The 20,945-nt window shown below is 39.3% G+C and overlaps 1 protein-coding gene across 1 annotated transcript in view; it reads right to left on the reverse strand.

Annotated features, from left to right (window-relative positions):
- Window positions 1-8,897: 8,897 nt before the first annotated feature.
- The window catches only part of LOC105087163 (chondroitin sulfate proteoglycan 4), a 63,782-nt gene continuing 51,734 nt past the window's right edge, over window positions 8,898-20,945 (reverse strand). The window contains exons 9-11 of the mRNA XM_031445027.2: window positions 15,191-15,374; window positions 12,250-14,343; window positions 8,898-9,830 (exon numbers count right to left, since the gene is read on the reverse strand). Coding sequence (XP_031300887.1) covers window positions 12,293-14,343; window positions 15,191-15,374 — 2,235 coding nt within the window. The 3' untranslated portion in view covers window positions 8,898-9,830; window positions 12,250-12,292. The remainder of the gene's footprint in view (window positions 9,831-12,249; window positions 14,344-15,190; window positions 15,375-20,945) is intronic.

A 20,945-nucleotide genomic window follows, 5' to 3' on the forward strand; every position in this document is an offset into this window, starting at 1 on the left:
CCAGCTGATCTAAGTTAATATTGCCACTGATGAGTAATGTGGATACCATGTACCCCTTGATATTTAATACTTAAAGGAAAGAGGCACTTCACCACTGTGGTGTTTTCCCCCAGAATCTATAACTCAGTTGAATCATGAGAAAACATCAAAGTCTAACTTGAGGAACATCCTGCAAAATAACTGACTAGTTCTCTTAGAAAACAAGGAAAGACTATAGGAAACTGTCACATATGAAAAGAGACCCAGGAGATATGACAACCAAGAGAAAAGTAGTATCCTGATTTGGATCCTGGAAAAGAAGGGTGACCTTAATGGAAAAGTCAGTGAAACCTAAGTGAAGTATGTAATTTAGATAGTAGAGTCATGCCAATAGTAGTTTCTTGGTTTTGGCAAACGTACCATGGTTCTATAAGATGTTAACATTAGGGGAAGCTGGGTAAGAGTATATGAGGACTCTCTCCACTATCCCTGTAGCTTTTCTGTAAATCTATAATTACTTCAGAAAAAAAAGAAGATGACTGAGGAGCTCATTGAATCTCCAAGAGCATCGGAGAACCAAGTGTGGTGGCTACAGAGCCAGGAACTGTTGCCAAGCCCACGCAGCAGAACTCCACATCGCCCACTGGGCACAGACGCTGCAGGCTCCACACCCACACCACAACACCAGGCCCCCTTCTCTGTCATTCCTGCCTCTAGGAACTGGGTGTTGCTTCTGCTACCACCATTTGGTACCAGAATGGAGTCTAGACAGTCCCTGCTTCCTCCCATTGCTGGATATCCTTGTACATCCACTGCACAGAGCCTGGAACTTGAGTCCCTGACATTTCAGCTTCTATCCCTGGAGGGGAGCTCTGCTTCTTGAAATGTGAGATTTCCCAGATGTAGGAAGGTGGTTTCAATGCTCAGTGGCCAGAAAGAAGGACATATATCCATTATGGTGATTGAGATCATCTAACTGGAGTGGTCAGACAAAGCCCCTTGTAGGAAGTAGAATATAGATAAGGCATTATTGTAGTGAAATCAAATTTGGAATAAAACTTAACAGCATCTGGCAATCAACCCTGTAGCTGAAGTGGAAATGTATCATTCTTATGCAAACGTTATATCGATCAAGCAGTACATAGAGTGTCAGCAGAAAACAACTTCATTTTTGTCTTCCATTGTCCCTTTCAACCAGCTCTGTAGTGTCATTTGTCTGCTGAGTTTTCTGTCAGGGTAAGGGAAGTCCTCAAGAATTTTCTGGTAACTCTTGAATAATATGCAAAGTTATAGGGTCACTTCAAGTCATAAATCAAACTTTCAGATTAGCATTAAAATGTCTAGCCTTAAGTAATAGTCAAAATTTCAAATCTGCTTTTAAGTTGAATCTTCTCCCCTTCTTATGGTTTGGATCTGAAGTCAAGGAGGAAAAGTGTCTCTTCTCTCCTATCTGTCCCTTCTCTGGCTACTCACAGTTTCAAACCCTCCAGAGTTAAAGCACAGTAAGGGTGAGTAGGTCAGGAGAGCAGAAAAGTTTCTACTTACCTGATACTGTCATACAGTTTAGAATTTATGATTTTGTTTTTTACATGTTTAATGTTGACTTTTCTCACAAGCTCTCACAATTTCACATGGTTCTTCCGAGATTTTGGAGATTTCTCATCTGAAATTATTTGGCAGAGCAAATGTAACTCTTTTCTGAATGGTCACTTCCTTTTTACCTCACCCCCTAGAAATCCAGTTTCTCTCCACTCAGGTCTTAGGTCTCTATGCCTCTCTAGCCCACAGACTCGAACAAGATGACCCCATACCAGGTTGCTGTCTGGATCCACATCTGGTCCACAAGAAACAATCATGTGCCAATCTTCCTTTACTTACCATGGGGTTACATCCTGATAAACCCATAATAAGTTGAAAATATTGTATGTCAAAAATGCTTTAATACACCTAACCTACAAAACATCATAGCTTAACATAGCCTACTTTACCATGATCAGAACACTAACATTAGCCTGCAGTTGGACAAAATCATCGAACACAAAGCCTATTTTATAATAAAGTGTTAAATATTTCATGTAATTTATTGAATACTGTATTTAAAGTGAAAAATAGAATGGTTGTATGGGTGCAGGATGGTCATATGTGTATTGGTTGTTTACCCTGATGATTGCATGACTGACTAGGAGCTGCACTCGCTGCCACTACCCAGCATCTGGAGAGAGTATCTGCTGTATTATTGCTGACCTGGGAAAACATCAAAATTCAAAATTAGAAGTATGGTTTCTACTGAATGAATATTGCTTTTGCACCACTATAAAGTCTAAAAATCGTAAGTTAAACTATCATAAGTCAGGGAATTTCTGTATTACCCAATGGCCTCACAGTTCTGGAAAGATAACCTCCTATCATGGCCACCAGTCCAGTGAACCACAATCAAAGCAACTAGTAGGTCTCTCTCTCATTTTTTACCTCAGATACAGAAGACATATCTTAAGCTCTCTGTGTAGACCCCTTGAATCTCCTTTCCCTAAGCTTAAGTTAAAAGTTCAGACCCTCCTAGACCTTCTCTTGAGGGTAGAGGTGGGGTAGGACTCATGGCAAAAGAACAGCTTTCTTTCAAATTTTTCTTCACTCATTTCTAATTCCTGACTGTTTTCCACTCAAAATGTCAAGAAGGAGTTTAAGAGTCATCTAGCCTGTTTTCTATCACTTCTTTAGAAAAAGATTTTTATCATGGTGAAGCCCTTTACTTTAAACTGTGATATCTGTTGTCTTGGTGTTTTAACTGAATGTTCCATTGTAACATTCTATGATCTTGGATATCCATCCTCAAAGCAAACAAAGTTTGCATTATGCCTCCTGGCTCTTCTAGCTTGCTAGAACAACCTCACCTTTAACAATCATCTGGGGTGAGCTAGGGAAGGGGCAGAAACAGACACAGCCACCTAGTGTAGAACAATTTAAGATCAACTTCTCCAGTATAGTTCTGGTGTATACTCCTGTCCCAGAAGTTTACTCAAATATCAGTTATCTTTCCAAATATGATCTGCACACTAAACCAAAACAAAATATTTCAGCTTCTTCCTCACAGACTCAAACATTTAAAATGCCCAAGTACATTCTATTTTTATTCCACAATAAAACAAACCTTCCTAGGTAAAAACTGTTTGATGTCCACTCAATATATATTCTTCTGTTTGAGTGCATGCCCATGAAATGAGAGACTTATAGCAAGAGTGCAAGAAGAATGCAAAAACCCTCAAAAATACTCACAAAACAAATCCAGCAAGGTATATAATGGGTTATACACCATGACCAAGTGGGATTGGTTGGTTAAATATCTAAAAATTAATTAGTGTAATACACAATATCAGTAGAATAAAAAACAAAAACCACATGATCATCTCAGTAAATACAAGAAAAATATCTGACAAAACTCAACATCCCTTCATGATAAAAGCATTCAGCATACTAGGAACAGAAAGGGACTTCATCAGCCTGATAAAGGGCATCTACAAAAAACCGATAGCTAGCAATATACTTAATGGCAAGAGAGTGAACTTTCTCCATAAGATCAAGAACAAGACAAGGCGGTACACTCTCACCACTCCTACTCAGCACTATACTGGAAGTTCTAGTAGGGTAATTAGGCAAGAAAATACAATTAAAGGAACCTAGATTGGAAAGGCAAAACAATCTGCATTTGCAAGTGAAATAATCTTGTATGTAGAAAATCCCAAGGAATCATTAAGAAACATTTAAAATGAAAAGATTTCAACAAAGTTGCAGGTTTCAAAATCAATATACAAAAATCAGTAGTATTTCTGTACACTAGCAATAAACAAAAATTAAAGTTAAGAAAACGATTTCATTTAAATAGCTTCAAAAAGAATAAAATACTCAGGAACAAATTTAACCAAGGAAGTACAAGATTTGTACACTGAAAACAACAAAACATTGCTGGGAAAAATTAAAGAAAACCTAAATAAATGGAAAGACATCTTATGTTCATGGATCAGAAGACTTAATATTATTAAGTTGTAATAGTCCCCAAATTTATCTACAGATAAATTCAATGAAATCTCTATCTTTGCCACTTTCTTTGCAGAAATTGACAAGCTGATTTTAAAGTTCATATGGAAATTAAAGGAGCCTAAATTAGGCAAAACAATCTTGAAAAAGAAAAATGACATTGAAGAACTCACTTCCCAATTTCAAAACTTACTATAAAGCTATAGTAATCAAGAAAGAGTGGAACTGAACAGATACAAAGATCAATAGAGTAGAATTGAGAGTACAGAAATAATCACTTTATGGTCAGCTCAATTTTGACAGGAGAGTAAAGACAATTAAATGGGGAGATGGTAGTCTTTTCAATGAATAGTGCTAGGACAAGTATACATCCACGTGCAGTAGAATGAAGTTGGACCTCTACTTCATACCATACATACCATATATAAAAATGAACTCAAAATAAGTCGAAGATATAATTTTGTCAAAGGCCTAAAACTATAAAATTCATAAGGAAGCACAGGCATAAATCTTCATGACTGAGTTAGGAAATTTTTCTCAGATACTGCACCAAAAGTACAAGCAACAAAATAAAAAGTAGATAAATTAGACATCATAAAAATTAAAGCCTTTTGTGTTTCATAGGATAACATCAAGAAAGTGAAAAAACAATCTACAAAATGGGAGAAAACTTTTGTACATCACATATCTGATAAGAATTACTATCCATAACATATAAATATCTCTTATAACTCAAGAATAAAAAGACTGTAATAATTCTACATAATAAAACTGGAAAAAAAAAAGACAACCCAATTAACAAAGGATCCGAATAAACATTTCTCTAAAGAAGATATACAAATGGCTAGTGAGTAAATGAAAAGATGTTCAACATTATTAGTAATCAGGGAGATGCAAATCAAAACCACAGTATGATACCACTGCACACCACTAGGATGGCTAAAATCAAAAAGACATATAATAAGTATTGGTGAGAATGTAGAAAAATTGGAACTCTCATACACTGCTAGTGGGAATGTAAAATGTGGCAGCCACTTTGGAAAACAGTCTGGCAGTTTCTCAGAAGGTTAAACATAAAATTACCTTATTACCCAGCAATTCCACTTCTAGGTATATATCTAAGAGAAATGAAAACGTATCTACGTAAAAGCAGGTTTATGAATATTCATACAAGCTTTTTTCACAATAGTCAACAAAAAGTGAAAACAACCCAGATGTCCATTAACTGATGCATTGATAAATTAAATGTGATATATCCATACAATGAAACACTATACAGCCATGAGAAGGAACTGATACATGCTACAACATGATGAACCTTGAAAACACTATGCTAAGTGAAAGAAGCCAGTCTCAAAGGACCAAATATTATTGTATGATTCTGTCTATATGAAATGTCCAGAATAGGCAAATTCACAAAGACAGAAAGTAAATTAGTAGTTGCTTAGGACTGGGAGATTTGGGGGTAAATGGAGAGTGACTGCTAATGGGTACAGGGATTCTTTTTGCAGTGATGAAAATATTCTAATATTGATTATAGTGATGGCTGCACAGCTCTGTGAATATACTAAGAACTATTGAATTGTATACTTGGAGGGAATTGTGTAGTATGTAAATAATATCTCAATAAAGCTGTACTTTTTTAAAAAAAAGTGCTGATGCAGGCTTTGGTGAGCAGTGCTGAAACGAAATGAGAAGAGACTTTTAAAAATATTACAAAATGCAGTAAATCTCAGTCTTGCTAACAGTTGTGGTAAATGAGTTATTGTTCCTAGGACTCAACACAACCAGCAGAGAAACTGTAATTAAGAGTGAGGAGATTTTCAGCTAGAAGGCAATTTGGGAAAAGCCTAACTTCTTAGCATAATGCCAAAATGGAGCCCATCAGCACAAGGCCTCCTGGATCCCATCTGTAGACAGCCAGCCATGTCTCAGCAGACCTGGGCCGCTGCAGATAAAGGGTCCTGCAGGGTGCAGACCCTGGAGGCAAGTAACCCAAGGCATAACTGTGTGCCTCAGGGTCGTGCAAGAGTCAAGAGCCCCAGGGTCCATAGTCCACAGTCCTAGGGCACATAATATGAGAAGAATGCGAACTATTGTCTTGGCCTGGGTTTCCTCCAAAGCTCAGGCTCCTCTATGAGAGAGACAGGAATAATAAACAGGACCGGAAGTGTCCACACAACAATATACTTGTGCTCAATCTTCAGGACATTCTGAGAAGATTCGCAGAATGCATTTCAGAACAGTCACCCATGGGATGAAAGGAGGAAGTATCTATCAGCTCCACTTCACCACTGGCTAAGGGCTGTTCTGTGGGGAGTAAACTCTCCCTACTTATGGGTTGTGCAAACACAAGTTCCCACGGGCATACTGTGGAGACAGAGCGACCCAAGGTAGAACGCACAAAGCATACCACACACTCATTTTATAGCTGTAAACACATCTGGGGCCGGTAGCCACAGCTGTGGTGAGAGGAGGAAGCCCAGTTAAGAGAATTTGAAACAATGCTTAAGAGCTGTCTGATGCAACCAACAGGTAAGTTCTGTGAGGTCTCAGAATCAACTACTGAATTTTTAGGGTCTAGTGAAACATGCAAATGTGGGGTCCTTGTTCAAAAATTATTAGAATTTCCAGATGGTGACAGCAGGGCATTAAGCTCAAGGTCCTTCTGAAAGTGGACACTGTGTGACTGCACTGGTTGCACATGACCTGGCCTTGTCTAGACTCTTAAGTAGCAAATTGCCCCTCACCCGTATTCCTCTCCTCACACACAAACACCCCCCCCCCCAGGTACTCCTGACCACATCTCCACAAGAAACACTGACATTGAGGAGCTGAGTTCCCTCTTCCCTGCCTTTCCCTCAGCTCTGACCATACACCCATAAGCATGGCCTTCACATGGGGGTTCATGACCTTGTTGGCTTGTGATAAGCTTTTCCCAGGCCAAGGTCAAGTCTGGGCAAAGGAGAAAATTTTTCATAAAGCTGCTTACTTTTTTTCCATAAAATTCTTTATTATAAGATTCTTTTCTGACTTAAAAAATGAAATTACGGCAATGGTAAGCAGCACTTTTTATTTTGCTAAAGGATATTAATTTTTTTTTAAAGTGTCAGTCCTTTGCCAATCCTGGACTTAAGTAAGAAGATTACTAGCTCATGAATGCCTGAGAATACTGGGTTGGCAGGAAGAAGAGGAGGTAAGTGTTCAAAGTCAAGAGGCTGGTTGATGTAGGGATTTGATTCAGCTTGGATAGGAAGGAAACAGTGCAGGGTGTTTTATCAGCACTGCCTACAAGATAGAGAACCATCAATACTCCAAGCTTGAGCTGCCCCTTGTGAGTGTTCCTGGTGTACTCTCTCCTTCATCCTTCATCCTTCTTCCTTCATCCACTTTCTTGCCAGGCTCTGCCTAAGGAGGAAGAGGAAAGCCCTGTCTGCATTTGGGAAGCTCCTCTCCTTAAAAACACCTCATTCAACCCTAAATCACTTCCTGAAATTCTACTGCCAGTAATGCACTGCTTTGGGTAGAATATGAGCCTCTGGTTTACTCAAGTGACTCAATGTGTTAATCCTTTTAAAAGGCATTAAAACCCTAGGTAAGAAAATTCCTCTGTAGCAGTTAGTACAGTGCCTGATGCATTAAAAATATTGTACAAATATGATTATGATATTAAAGTCAGGTGATTATATCACTAAACCCTAATAAAACCCAAAGAGATAGGTGCTAATATTATCCCCGTTTGGCTAAGGAAGCTAAAGTTCAGAGAGACTGAATAAGTTACTCAAAGTCACACTGCTTGGAAGTGGAGAGCCAGGATCCAAAACAGACCCAGTCTGTTGTTCAACCCCTCTGCCATGCCACCAGGCCTGGTGAGAATATGAGTGGGGCACACTGAGGGGCAATGACCCAGGGGCAGGCTGAGACATGTGGAGGTTGGTGGACTGTGAGCTCCCTAATTCTGGCTGCACAACTGGGTGGGCAGCACTTACATAAGAGCACTTTGAGTGAAAACACGAAGCCATTTTCTAACCTCTGTTTCCCTTTGTCCTTTTTCTGTACCCTCCTTTCTCCTGGCATTCCTTGAATGATTCTGGAAGAGCCAATAGAGGAAACAGACCAAAAATTTCCTTTCAGGACAAAGTCATGCATCTTCAATATCTAGAAGCAGTATCTGGTATCTAGTGTCTCACATGCAGTAGGTGCCTAAAAACTATTTGCAGGTCACTATGAAAAGGCAGCCCCTTTCAGGTCCCCATGAAATAGCCAGTGGCGTTCTTGAGCAGCCTGGCCAAGTCTCCATCATTCAGTATGCCACACAGTGGGCTCCGCGCTCACATTTATTCCCACATCTCTCCCTACACAGGGCCAAACTGAACCTCATCATCAATTACAATGCCGCTGAAAGAGCCAAGAGGTGTGTAGTATAGCCCCATCCACTAATTCAGGGAATGTCATCTGATATGTGCCACCTCCCATTACCTACTGTTCACTCTCCAAATGTGCCTACTTCAGCCTCAGAAATCTGAAGAATAGATTCTGTGTCACTCCACTTTACCTAATTAAATGCACAGCTCTAAGGAAGTACAGCCAAATGTTTGAGCAGAATCTCTGAAAGGTTAGAATCGGCCACAGCCTCCAGATACGGAAAGAAATTGGACTCTCCACTCCCAGCTCACCCCAAAGTATACCTTCTCTTAAGCAAAATTAGCCACTCCTCTGATATTAACCCTTAATATCCACTTATTAAATCACCAGTCATTTGTTAAGAGGCAGTGAATTCATTATGACAGAGTTGAGACTATGCAGTTATAGCTCTGCATATGGAAAAAACCATTTCAGACTGATTTTCAGTTTCCAAAACTTCGATTTTCAGCACTAAACAAGGCTTTGCCAAAATGTTTTATTTCATGTTTCATTTGAGCCAGCACCAAATGGTAGGCATTGTTTCCTTCTAATTGAACCCATCTGTAAGTTGGTAGACTATTCCAGATCCTCTGGAAGAAACCTTTCCAAGCTCTATATGAATTACTTGATTAATGACCGAGTCTTGACATCTGGATCTCACACTGACATTCTTGCTCTAGCAGGCACACTCACAAACAACATGAATTATCATTTTAAAGTACTGGTATGTGTCTCATTCCAATATGAACACCAAATTTTTTTTGTCTAGAGTAGCAGAGTTAACAGGAAAAAGAGGAGTGAAAGCAGACTTTTTTTCTGTTTGGCTAGGCTGGTAATCCTAGCTCCAGAGATTTTATGGCTGAAGTAAGGAAGAGGCCAACGTGATCACAGAGCCAAGTATGTCTGGCTCTTCCACAAAGAACAGGCATTCTCCTTTCCTAGCTGAGGGAGAGCAAAACCCACTTGCTGCATGCAGAGATGCTCCTCAGCCTTCTCTTTCTGTGCATGAGCTCACACAGCTTATTCTGCTTCTTCTGAGTGCCCAGCTGCTTAGAACAGGCCCAAGAACACTTCTGAGTTGTACAGTGATCAAGCCAACCTTGGGTTAAGACTCTCATTCCTCCTCCTTTCTAAGGGGATCAAATACAAAAAACAGTTGAGAGGGACTATGTAAAATTCAGAATCCAGAAATGCAGGAGAGAATTGCTTTCAGAAGAAGAGTAGAGATGTCTTCATTGGCAACAGTTGTCCATGGCCAGGGATGGTGGCAAGTTGTCTGTAGCATTGGAGCCAGGGATCTAAGACAAGGGTAGTTGTCTCTAGGCCCACATATGCTGTGCTTCCATTTATTCTGTAGACTGTGAAATCTGTTTCCATAAAGAGCAGTTAAATTTTGGTTGGGAGAGAAAAGCAACCTAGAAGAGCAGAAAAGGGAGAGGGTGAGAAAAAAAGCCTTCTCCATATGGAACACATCAGAGGCATCAGATTTTTGGGGACACTTTGACCTCATCTTTACCTTTGTAAATATCCTACCCCATATTTTCTTTTTTTCCTGATGTGTTCCACCTGTTAACACAAGGCAAAATTTTTTCCTTAGACACGGAATATAGAGAAATGAGTCTGCTCAAGTTTTGTTTGGTTTTTAATACAATCTCTTTAAAAAATGTTCATGTTTACCATTAGCTAATCACAGTTTCAAACAGACTTTGGAATTTTCACCCTTCCATTCTATTTTTAGGATAACAGTTTTTGCCTAGACTTGGTAATGGGCTTATTAATCCTTCAATGGGTATGAAGGGAAACTTAACTATGACTTTAACCAGGGTTTCTCAACCTTGGCATTATTGACATTTTGGGCCAGATAATTCTTTGTTGTGGGAGCTGTCCTCTGTGTGCATTGTTGGATATTTAGCAGGGTCCTTGGTCTGTACTCACTAGATGCCATCTAGTGAGTCTCCTTACATTGTCTCCTTACATTGTCAAATGCCCCCTAGGGGGAAATTCCTCTCCCCACCTTAGAAACACTGGTCGCTGGCTTCAAGAAAATCATTAAAATATGAAAAGGAGATATTATAGGAGACACCAATTTGAAAGATCAAAAGCTTTGTTTCCCAAGTATTTCAATACTTAGAGTATTTTAGTTGATTTTTTAATGTATATTTTTTCCCTTTTCTTTTCTTTTTTTTTTTTTTTTTTTTTAATGGAAGCACTGGGGATTGGACCCAGGACCTCATGCTTGCTAAGCATCATGCACTCTACCACTGAGCTATACTCTCCCCACTACCTTAGTAGATTCTACTCATTGTCTAATTGCCATTTCCCGGCCTTCCCTAATTACATGGTGGGCTGATTCATTGATCTCTGACCTGGCAGAATCCTCTCCCAGCCCCAGAAGAGAGGTCAGTCATGAGAATTCCATTTCCCTTTGCCGATTTCTGGTCAAGGGGTGGGAATCATGTTGCTCAGTTCTAGACAAATGAGACATTAAAAGGGGAAAAATGGGAAAGCTTGAAGATTTTTTAAAAATATTAATAATAATAAATAAGGTCCTCTCTAAGAAAAAGTCTTTTTGCCACCTCTCCTTTTCTCCCCACTAGGATTTTTGCCTTTGAATGTGACAATACTGCTTGGAGCTTCAGCAGCCATCTCACCATCACAAGGGACAAAAGGGATGAAATGCCAGTAGCCTGGGGAAGGTAGAGCAGAAAGAACAAAAGAGCATCAGTGCTCATGATGTCTTTGAACTCCTGAACCAGCCTTGGAATGTCCACCTCAGGCTGCTTGTTAGTTGAAACAATTCAACACTTTTATTGCTTAGCTAAACCAATGGTTGGCAGACTATGGTCTGTGGGTCAAAACTAGGAACTAAGAATTGTTTTTACATTTTTAAAAGGTTGTTAAAAAAAATAAAACAACCATACATGGCCCACAAAGCCTAAAACATTTACTATATGTCTCTGCACAGAAAAGGTCTGCCAATCCCCAACCTTAGCCCCACTTGTCACAGATGTCTTGTGATTTGCTACCCAAAGCATTCCTAACTAATACAAGTACTGATATCTCCACTTTACAGTTATGGAAACTGAAGCTGAGTTGGCCTATGGTAGGCTCTACTAGGCAAGTCAAATACAAATTTGTCATTATTTCACTTCGTTGTAAAGTTAAGCCAAATTGAGGCATCACAAAAGCATTTAACAAACTTTCCTATTCCTTAGGGCTTCAAATAATACTATAGGCTTGTACTATACTATAGGCTTGATATTACAAATCAGAATAGACAAAGCCTCTTGATGAAATGCAATGTGTTCAGTGAATACCTTCAAAGGGGGCCAGACTGTCTCACTATCTGGGGTACCAACGCATTTCCTCCTTTAGGAAGTCAAACCCAGAGACTCCAAGGAGGAAAAGACTAGAAACAAACTCACTGATTTGATAAATTACCTCTTCTACTTGCTGAAACAGTTCCTTCACTTCCTTACTGACTCACTCAGAGAGAATGAATCATCAGTGAAAAATGTGCAGAGCTTTCCTCCATTAACTCAGCTCCCATGTTAATCCCCAGTCAGGCCAGCATGCTCTGTCGCACCTTGGTAAAGGGGTTAAATATTGACAAAAATCTCATGTATGGTCAGAGCAGCAGGTCCAGAAGAGGGCACACAAAGCTCATTGTGGAAAGCCCATAAGATGAGTGTTGTATAAAAGTTACAATAAACACCTGCTAACATCTAACCACGGGGCTACAATTGAGCACCAAGGGACTGGAAGGGCTGGGCTTTTCTCAATTGACCTAAGTAGCATTTCTTTGCCTTTGTATCCCAGTGCCTATCCCAATACCTGGCACATAGTAGTTGGTCAGTAAGGAACAAGCACCCTCAGTCTACACCCAGTACTGGTTGTGCTTCAGTGCTGGATTGGTTTGTCGGCAAAGCTTGACCATGTTGGGATCCAGATTCACCCATGTCTCCCCAGGAGCACATTTTTCCATGGGCTCAGTGACTGGAGATTTTTCCATGTGCTCACATTGTAGGGCTCTGAAAAGACTTCCTGGAGGACGGCTGGAGCTTTGTAGAAGGGGTGTCACTGTGACAGTAGGAACAGTTATGCTCTTTTCTCTCCTAGGACCTGGGGTTGTGGGTTCTGCATTGGTCTGGGGCTTGATAAGAGGTTTTGCCTTTTCCACCTTCCAGCCTAGTAGCCAGACACACAAGGCCACTGCAGTTACTATCAGCAGGAAGAACACCACAGCCAAAGGTACGATGACCATCAGAGGGTGACTGCTCTCCCTGGGCTGGGTGGGTGCCCCAGGACTGGCTTTGGGGGCATCTGGTGGCCAAATGACTCTGGTGGGAGAGGCCTTGCCATCCAGAGTGGGCTCTTCACTACTGAGTCGTTCCCAGGGATCTGCTTCCTGCCATCTGGTCTGGGTCAGCTTCCCCAGAGTTCCTGTCTGTGTGGTGGGTCCTGAGGAAGCCACAAGCTTTTCCTGAGAGAGATCTGAAGTCATAAGGTTATCTGCGGTGACCAATAAAGAAACATCAGGGGTAAAAGTTTGCAAAATAAAGGGGTCAAGTGGCACTATGGTGAAGGGGAGATAACCTTTCGCTGGCTGTACGTGGTCTGCACTGAGCAAGAAAGTGAAGGAGTCATTCAGTGCACTGATGCCCGTTAGGTTGGCGTGTGACTTGAGCATCAGCAGCCCTTGGTCAATGTCCCTCTGGGTGAACAGAATAGCGTCTTCCATCACAGTGCCTTGGCCCACTCTTCGTACAAGTCTTCCATGGACTGGAGGTTCTGTCACTTCAAATTTAGGATCACTGTTAGTTCTGTTCGCAAGCTCAGTAGCATCAAGGTCTTTTCTTTTCAGCTGATGAGCCACGTGGTTGGCAATTGTCAGGTTTGACATAACCCGCAGTAAAGGCTGCACTCTGATGCTCAGTGTTTGTCCAGTCAGGTTGCCTTCTGATGTAAACAGTGAGAACTGTAGCTGGTCCTCTGAGGCGGTGAGGTTTGTCATGTGGTAAGAGAGCCTTCCTGAATCCAGATCCTCCTGTCCAAAGCTGATAACTGCCTGGTTTTCAATGAGCAGATGCCCATGTTGGAGGGGCCGTGTTATCTTGTAGGTGATTTGGGGGCTCCTCCCATTGGTCATTGCTGATAGGTGAGCACTGGTGATGGGGATGGTTGTCTGGCCTTGTGGGAGAAGTAGGTCAGTGAGGTTCACAAGGGTGATGGAGATGGGGATGACCTCCAGGTGGAAGAGCTTGTAGAGTGGGCGGTGTTGGCCATCACTCACACTAAAGTAAAACACTCCCGAGGATGGGCTTCCATCTTGTATGAACCACACCTGAGAGTTATCAATGTCAGCTTGTGTGAAATGGTGAACAGTTGTGTCTAGATGGTGAGCCATTGCCAAAAAGCCATTATTAGGATTACGGATGATCATATACCTGATCTCCTCTGGAGGACTGTCTAGATCTTCCACTTTAAGGTTTTTGGGTCCTAAAACCAACCTATCGCCCTGCAGAACTTTCAACCGAAGCCCTTTTGTCTTTAATTCTGGGGCCTGGTCATTTACAGGAGTGACGGTGATGTTAAACATTTCTTCAAGAAAGTCAGCCTCTGGCTTAGTGGAGGACTTGCTCTTTGGGTTGGGCCAAACAGCAAAGGTAAAATTATCAGCCAGTGATTCAGAGTCATCATGAAGGTATGTGAGTCCAAATTTATTAATTATATACTGGGAGAAATTGGGTTTTCTTTTGGTAATATTTCTCTCTCCAACCATAATAGTTCCATGGTGAGGAAGAGATGTAACTTGGAACAAAATTTCATATGAAAAGCGCTGAGATTTGGGCAATTTAAATAAGAGGTTGGAAGCATCTAACTTAGATCGGTCAATGAGAACTTTGTTTCCCTCCTTGACAACTGCTCCTGTTAAAACAAATATAAAGAACAAAGTGGCATTTCATTAGAACTTTCAAATGACAACTGTACGACTTTTTTCTCCTTCAAATTCGCCTGTCCTAGTGGATTATTCAAAACACTTTGGTTGCTTAAGTACCTGAATTATCATTGCCATCCAAGGCATATAAAAAAATAAATTTTAAATACATACATCCATGCTATCTTTTTTAATTTTTATTTTATTTATTTTTACTTTGGGTGGTGTAATTAGGTTTGTTTGTTTATTTATTTATTTATTTATTTATTATTTTTGGTGGAGTTACCATGGATTGAACCCAAGACCTTGTGTATGCTAAGTATGCACTCTACCATAGAGCTATAGCCTCCCCCTACACACACCCACACTGTTAAGTCAACATTTTAGGCAAGGGACTTTTAAAACCTTGAGATTCACTTATAAAATGTTAATCTCCTAACTTACCTACTACTGGACTTTCTCTTGCCATGGAAGCAGGTGCAGCTTTCAATACCCTTTTTTCTTTCAAGAATTTACCCAATTTGTCATTTTCATTTTCTGTCAACAGTTTTCAGTCATGGGCATAGTGAAGTCCCCATTTGGAAGTACAAATAAGAATTCTCTAAAGCTAATGTGCCATCCTTCTCCCACTATAACTATTAAGGCTTATGAGAGGAAAGGGCAGAGGCCCAAAGAAAGAGCACACATAAAGAAATAACAAATTTTTATAGCCATTTAAGTTTCATTTCAAAGGTTGATACCATAGCACTGACAATTAAAAAGGGAAAGATTTATTTCTAAATTGTCCCTACTTTAATAATTAGAGATAAGGTACTGACCATATCTTGGTAGAATTACCTGTATTTGCAAGCAGACGACTCTGCCGACCAGGTTCATTAATTTCATATGAAATAGTTATATGGAAATCTTCAGGGCCTAGAACTGCTGGGGGAGAGGATGCCGTGAACATGAAAGAGTCTTCTGCAGTCCAGCCTGTGTTTTCCCAGTCCACATGCTGGTAAAATATCAGCTGTTCACTGACCTGGCCAGACAGTAAGAAGAATCAGCCTCTGGCTTCAGGGATAACATAAGGATTAACATACATCCTAATTGGAAGATATACATGTCTTTTCAGGGTTATTGTACTTATACTCAAAGTATTGCACATTTCCATGCAAATGCAGGAACACTACAAGTGTGGTAATTTATTTTTCAAACCTAGATGATTCCATTACCAAAATGATCTACTTATCAGAGAAAGAAAAGCACGCTGATTTTGGGGATGATTAATGCCTAAGGTATTTATATTATAAAAAGTTTATAATGAAACTTCACTTCCATGTCAGACATTAGTAATTACCAACTCTAAACCAATCTTGTTCCAAATATACTCCTACCCACTTTTCTGCCCAATAGGCTATTTTGAAGCAAATCACTGACATCGTATCATCTGTAAATGCTCTAGTAAGTATTGGCAAAAGATGACTCTTTTCAAATATCCACTTAGTGTTCAACTATCCCTGGTAGTCTAGTACATGTCTATATATATATATATATATATATATATATATATATATATATATATATATATATATATAGTTGCTTTGTCTAAGTCAGGATCTAAATCTACACCTCACATTTGTTTGGTCCTTCTCACAAGTTTCTCTTAATCTATAGGTTCCCCTTCTCTAATTTTTTTATTGTAATTTATTTGTTTATTTGTTGAAGAAATTGGGTTGTCTTTTAGAGTTTCCTACATTCAGGATTTTGCTGATTGTATCAACAAGGTGTTGTTTAATATGTTCCTTTGGCCCCTATTTTCCTGTATACTAGTAGGTAAATCTAGAGGCTTAATAAGAATCAGGTTCAATTTTTTGGTAAGAATGTTTTACATACTGTATATTTCCTCTTGTGTCACATCACAGGCACATAATGCTGGGTTGCTTCTCTTTGGGGTATGTTAAGATTGATAGGTGGCTCTAAGTGTTGCCAGATTGCTCCATCTATCTTGAACTATCAATCAATAGTTTTACAGACTCATTGATACAATTGCCTAAACCCATTACTTTTGCAATGGCAAAACTTTGATATTATTCACTTTATCATTCCTTCATTCATATCTGGAATTCTTCTATAAAGAACTTTCTCTTACCAGATATTTGGTTACACTGATACACAGTACATGCAGGGAAGACAGGATAAATGTTTGATTCTTTCCCTTTGTATATCATTTTTCAGAAGAGTGAGTCTCCTAGCTCCAATCTCCAAACATTGGCATTGGTTTTGTTTTGTTTGTTTAAGAATCATTATTCTATCTCATGAATTTTAATATATGATGTATTTCATTCCCCTGCAAATATTGTTCTCATTGATGTTCAAATTTTCCCAGCTTGATTAATATATTTTTCAAGATTTAATCTAAGCCCCTAATGTTTGTGACCTATCTATCAACGTCCTTCCTAACTCAACTGATGGAGATGGGTTCCACTCGGTGTTTTGTCCAGATACCATGTGGACAGTCCTTCCTCCAAAAACAGTGATTGAACATTCAAAAACTGTAACCATAGAAGGGAAGTCTAGAAATAAAATATTCAACCCTTAATTCTTTTAAGTTACATCTTTTCTGAACTGCTATCTATCATAGTATCTGATCTTAGAGGTAGGTTCTGCCAAAGTACTTGAGTGTCCATGTCAAAAGGGCTTAGGATAAATTATCATATAATTTACAGAGCAGTTGAGTCTATTTCATCAGTCAGTATTTGGAAATATAGTCCTTCATATCTGCAGGTTCCACATCCACAGATTCAACCAACCATGGATCAAAAATATTTGGGAAAAAAATTCCAGAAATTCCAAAAAGCAAAACTGGAATTTGCTGCATACTGACAACTATTTACATAGCATTTACATTGTATTTACAACTATTTGTATAGCATTTATATTGTATTAGGTATTGCAAGTAATCTAGAAATGATTTGAAGTATGTAGGAGGATGTACATAGGTTATATGCAAATACTACTGCATTTTATATAAAGCATCCTAGGATTTTAGTATCCACAGTATCCTGGAACAGATCCCCAACAGATACGTAGGGATGACTGTACTGTATTAATTAACAGAGTGATTAGTTTGTGATGAGTTGCTTCAATTCTCTGCCCATTACAGTGGACATATCTAGAACCACAAAGGCTTTTGGCTAGTGAGTTTTCATGGAATGAAAGATCTCTGTTTCCAGAGTGACCAAAACTGTTGATGAGGAGTTTTTTGTTTCTCATCCTATTCAATGATAAAGCAAGGAAGTGCTGTCACTTGGGGATTTTAAGTCGGGAGAAGAAAATATCATCTCTCAATATTTCCTCACGAAAGAAGCAAGGTTATGCCTGAGAAGCTGGAATTTCTCCAAAGATAGTAATATTTGGTACTAACTAGTGACTTAATTCCTCAGAAGTTCCTGGGGAATAAAGTCAGTTTTATTTAGTAGATCTACGATTTCTATTCCTAGCTTAAGATTTATGACAAAAGACTAGTCATAAATATATTCCTCCTCTGACACAAGTGAACTTATTTACAAAATAGAAGCAGACTCATAGACATAGAAAGCAAACTTAATGGTTACCAGCAGGGAAACGGGGTGAAGAGGGATAAATTGGGAGTTCAGGATTTGCAGATACTACCTACCATATATAAACATTTATAAAATAGATAAACAACAAGGTTCTATTGTTTAGCACAGAGGAACTATTTTTGGTAATAGCCTATAATGAAAAATAATATGAAAAGGAATATATGTATATGTACAACTGAGTCACTATGCTATCTACCAGAAATTAACACAGTGTTGTAAATCAACTATACTTCCATTTTAAAAAAAGAAAGCCCTCTGCCAAAATATAGTCCTTCTCCCAGAAGCAGGTGATTGTGATATGGATTTTAGACCAGAGAACAGCCCCTAAAAGGTTCCCATTCTGCTTGAGAGATATAATATTACAAGGTAAAAGAAATCCAGTTTCTTAATATTACAAGTACCAGTCTATTAACCAGGAGGAAAGGTTTTCTTAGATATAGGTCATTTGTGTCCATTGCTTCTTTGGTGTAAGTGAAAATTAGCTTCCCTGAAAAATACATAACAAGTTAGTAGAATAATCTAAGATCTTCTGGTGTCTACTGCATGGAGAATGATTGTCCCAGGGAAAGAACGGTTCTTATAGATGGGAAGAGTTGAGATGAAGGTCAGAAATCTCCTGAAGGAAGTAACTGGAAAAGAGTCTTAAACATAGTTTTGTATTTCAGGAGCCTACTGGAGAAGAGGTCTGTTAGAGGTTTCATTTTTGAAAAGGCATTTCAAGAGTGAGAAATTGTGAATAACAAATTGACTTATTTTATACTGGAGAGTGAGAGAGAACTGAATTAGATTCATCTTGAGTGTCGAGCTTTAAGACCAGAGAGCAGGTAGTTGAAAGTGCTGAGCTAGAAGTCAAAGGGAGTAAGGATGCTTGTGGAATGTCAACTCGCCAGTCATGCTATCAAACAGGTTAAGAGGCTTGAGGTGAACAGAGTCTCTAACGTTGAGAAAACAGCTTTAGCTTCATCAGCATTAAGAGTCAGATTCTAAGGGGTGTGTGTGTGTGTGTGTGTGTGTGTGAGTGTGTGTGTTGGGAGAGGGCCAGGAAAGGGAGAATAAGACCAAGACTTTATGAGAAAAAGTGTAGGGTCAACCTGAGGAGAAAAGGTTCTCAGAAGAAGAGATTAGGAATTATTTGTTACCTCAAATAGAAAGAAAGCTTAGGAACAACTTCCAACAGCTCTGCATATTTCCACTGTGTTAAATATAGACGGATAAGCCATTTAGCTGAATACCTGGGCTCTGGGATTAAGGAGAAGAGAGAGGCCGTGTTTTTATTTCCTATGGATTTAGATTAGCTCAGATATGTTCTCTTTTGCAGGTAGTTTTTCAGGAATGTCATTAGAAATTCAATGATGTAGAATTCCAATGTAGAAGGAAAACAGAAAATCAGAAAAATCACCATTTGGCAACCAACATAGTAATAAATGCTTCAGACAAGAATCCTAAGATGGCTGCTAGAACTAGTGAGCTAAACTATGATGAGAAATGGGATATTTAAATAGTTCTAAACTATCTCCTCACAGATACTTATTAATTTCAGTGGGGAAAATAGTACCTTCACAGTGAAGAACCCTGAAAGGCAGCACCTGACCAAGTGATGAGAGAAAACATCATCAGAGATAGGGCAAAGTGGGCACCAGGGCGTCCTGACATGAAGCTCTGGGAAGAAGCCAGCATCTCTTGTGGCATTGCTGCCCAAAGTGTACGACCTATGTCATGAGCAAACATCAGATAAAGCCAAACTGAAGGGCATCCTACAAATAATTGGCCTACTCACTTCAACAAATGGCAAGGTCACTAAAGTAAATGTGACTGCGGAGTGGTTCCAGATTCAAGGAGACTAAAGGCACCTGACAACGAAACACTGTATTTTCTGCTGTGGGTTTCTTCTCTTTTGCTATAGAAGACAGTCATTGAAACAACTTATGAAATTTGACTAAGGCCTATAGATTATATAATAGCATTGTATTGATGTTAATCTCATGCTTTTGAAAATTATACTGTGGCTATATAAGAGAATGGCCCTTGCTTTTAGGAAATGTACAGAGCTAAATATAGAGGTACTAAATATAGAGGTAAATAAATATAAATATATTACTAATTATAGAGGAAAACGGGCATCATGTTGGCAAATGGCTCTCAAAATTTCAAAAGTGTGTGTGTCTGTGTCTGTATCTGTCTGTGAAGGGAGAATGATAAAGCAAAGGTAGTTAAAAGGCAGTTAAATGCTAACATTTGGTGACTATGAATGAATATGAGAATTTTTTGTACTCTTTTGCAATTGTTCTGTGAGGCTGAAATTATTTCAAAATAAAAAGTTTTAAAATAATAATAATTTTAAAAAGTAACTCCCTCCCAAAAGCATATCCCATGGTATTTTACTATATTAACTTCAAGAAGGGACCAACAGTCCCTTTTCTCTGATGACTCAGTATGTGCAGAATGCGGGAAGGAACCCACAAATGCCTTGGGCACTCTAAAATCAAGAAGTAGCCATTTCCTAACCCAACACAGTGCCCCTCAACTCCACCCCCAACTTGGTTCATTTCTATAGGACTTCAGTGAGGCTGTATTCCTACCTGATCTATGAATGGGTGGCTATGTGGTTCCAAATCCTAGACATTCTCAGACCAGTGCTTTCACTTGAAGGGACAATAGATAACATCCCTTGGATCTCTGAGATCTAAATCTTCTGGCTCTTATATCCTTGATTCCTATAAAACCACAAAGAAAAATATTTATCAGAGGCCAAAGAGACAGATTGGGCTCCAAGAAGGTCAGGGGCCCTACTGACTGTTCTGTGATGAGTTAAACTTTACAACTGAGAGGCTGCTGAGATGTGCAGAGAAGTTGGGATTTTAGGAAACTCTTCTCCCTCCCCCCAGTCACACAGCTAGTTGGGAGCAGAGCTGTGACCAAAAGCTAGATCTCCAGGCTTGTGGATAGGAGCTCTTTCTTCTAGAGCACTTTACCAGAGCCTCTTTGGC

This window comes from Camelus dromedarius, chromosome 3 (genome assembly GCF_036321535.1).
Source record: "Camelus dromedarius isolate mCamDro1 chromosome 3, mCamDro1.pat, whole genome shotgun sequence".
In the NCBI taxonomy this organism is placed as follows: Eukaryota; Metazoa; Chordata; class Mammalia; order Artiodactyla; family Camelidae; genus Camelus; species Camelus dromedarius.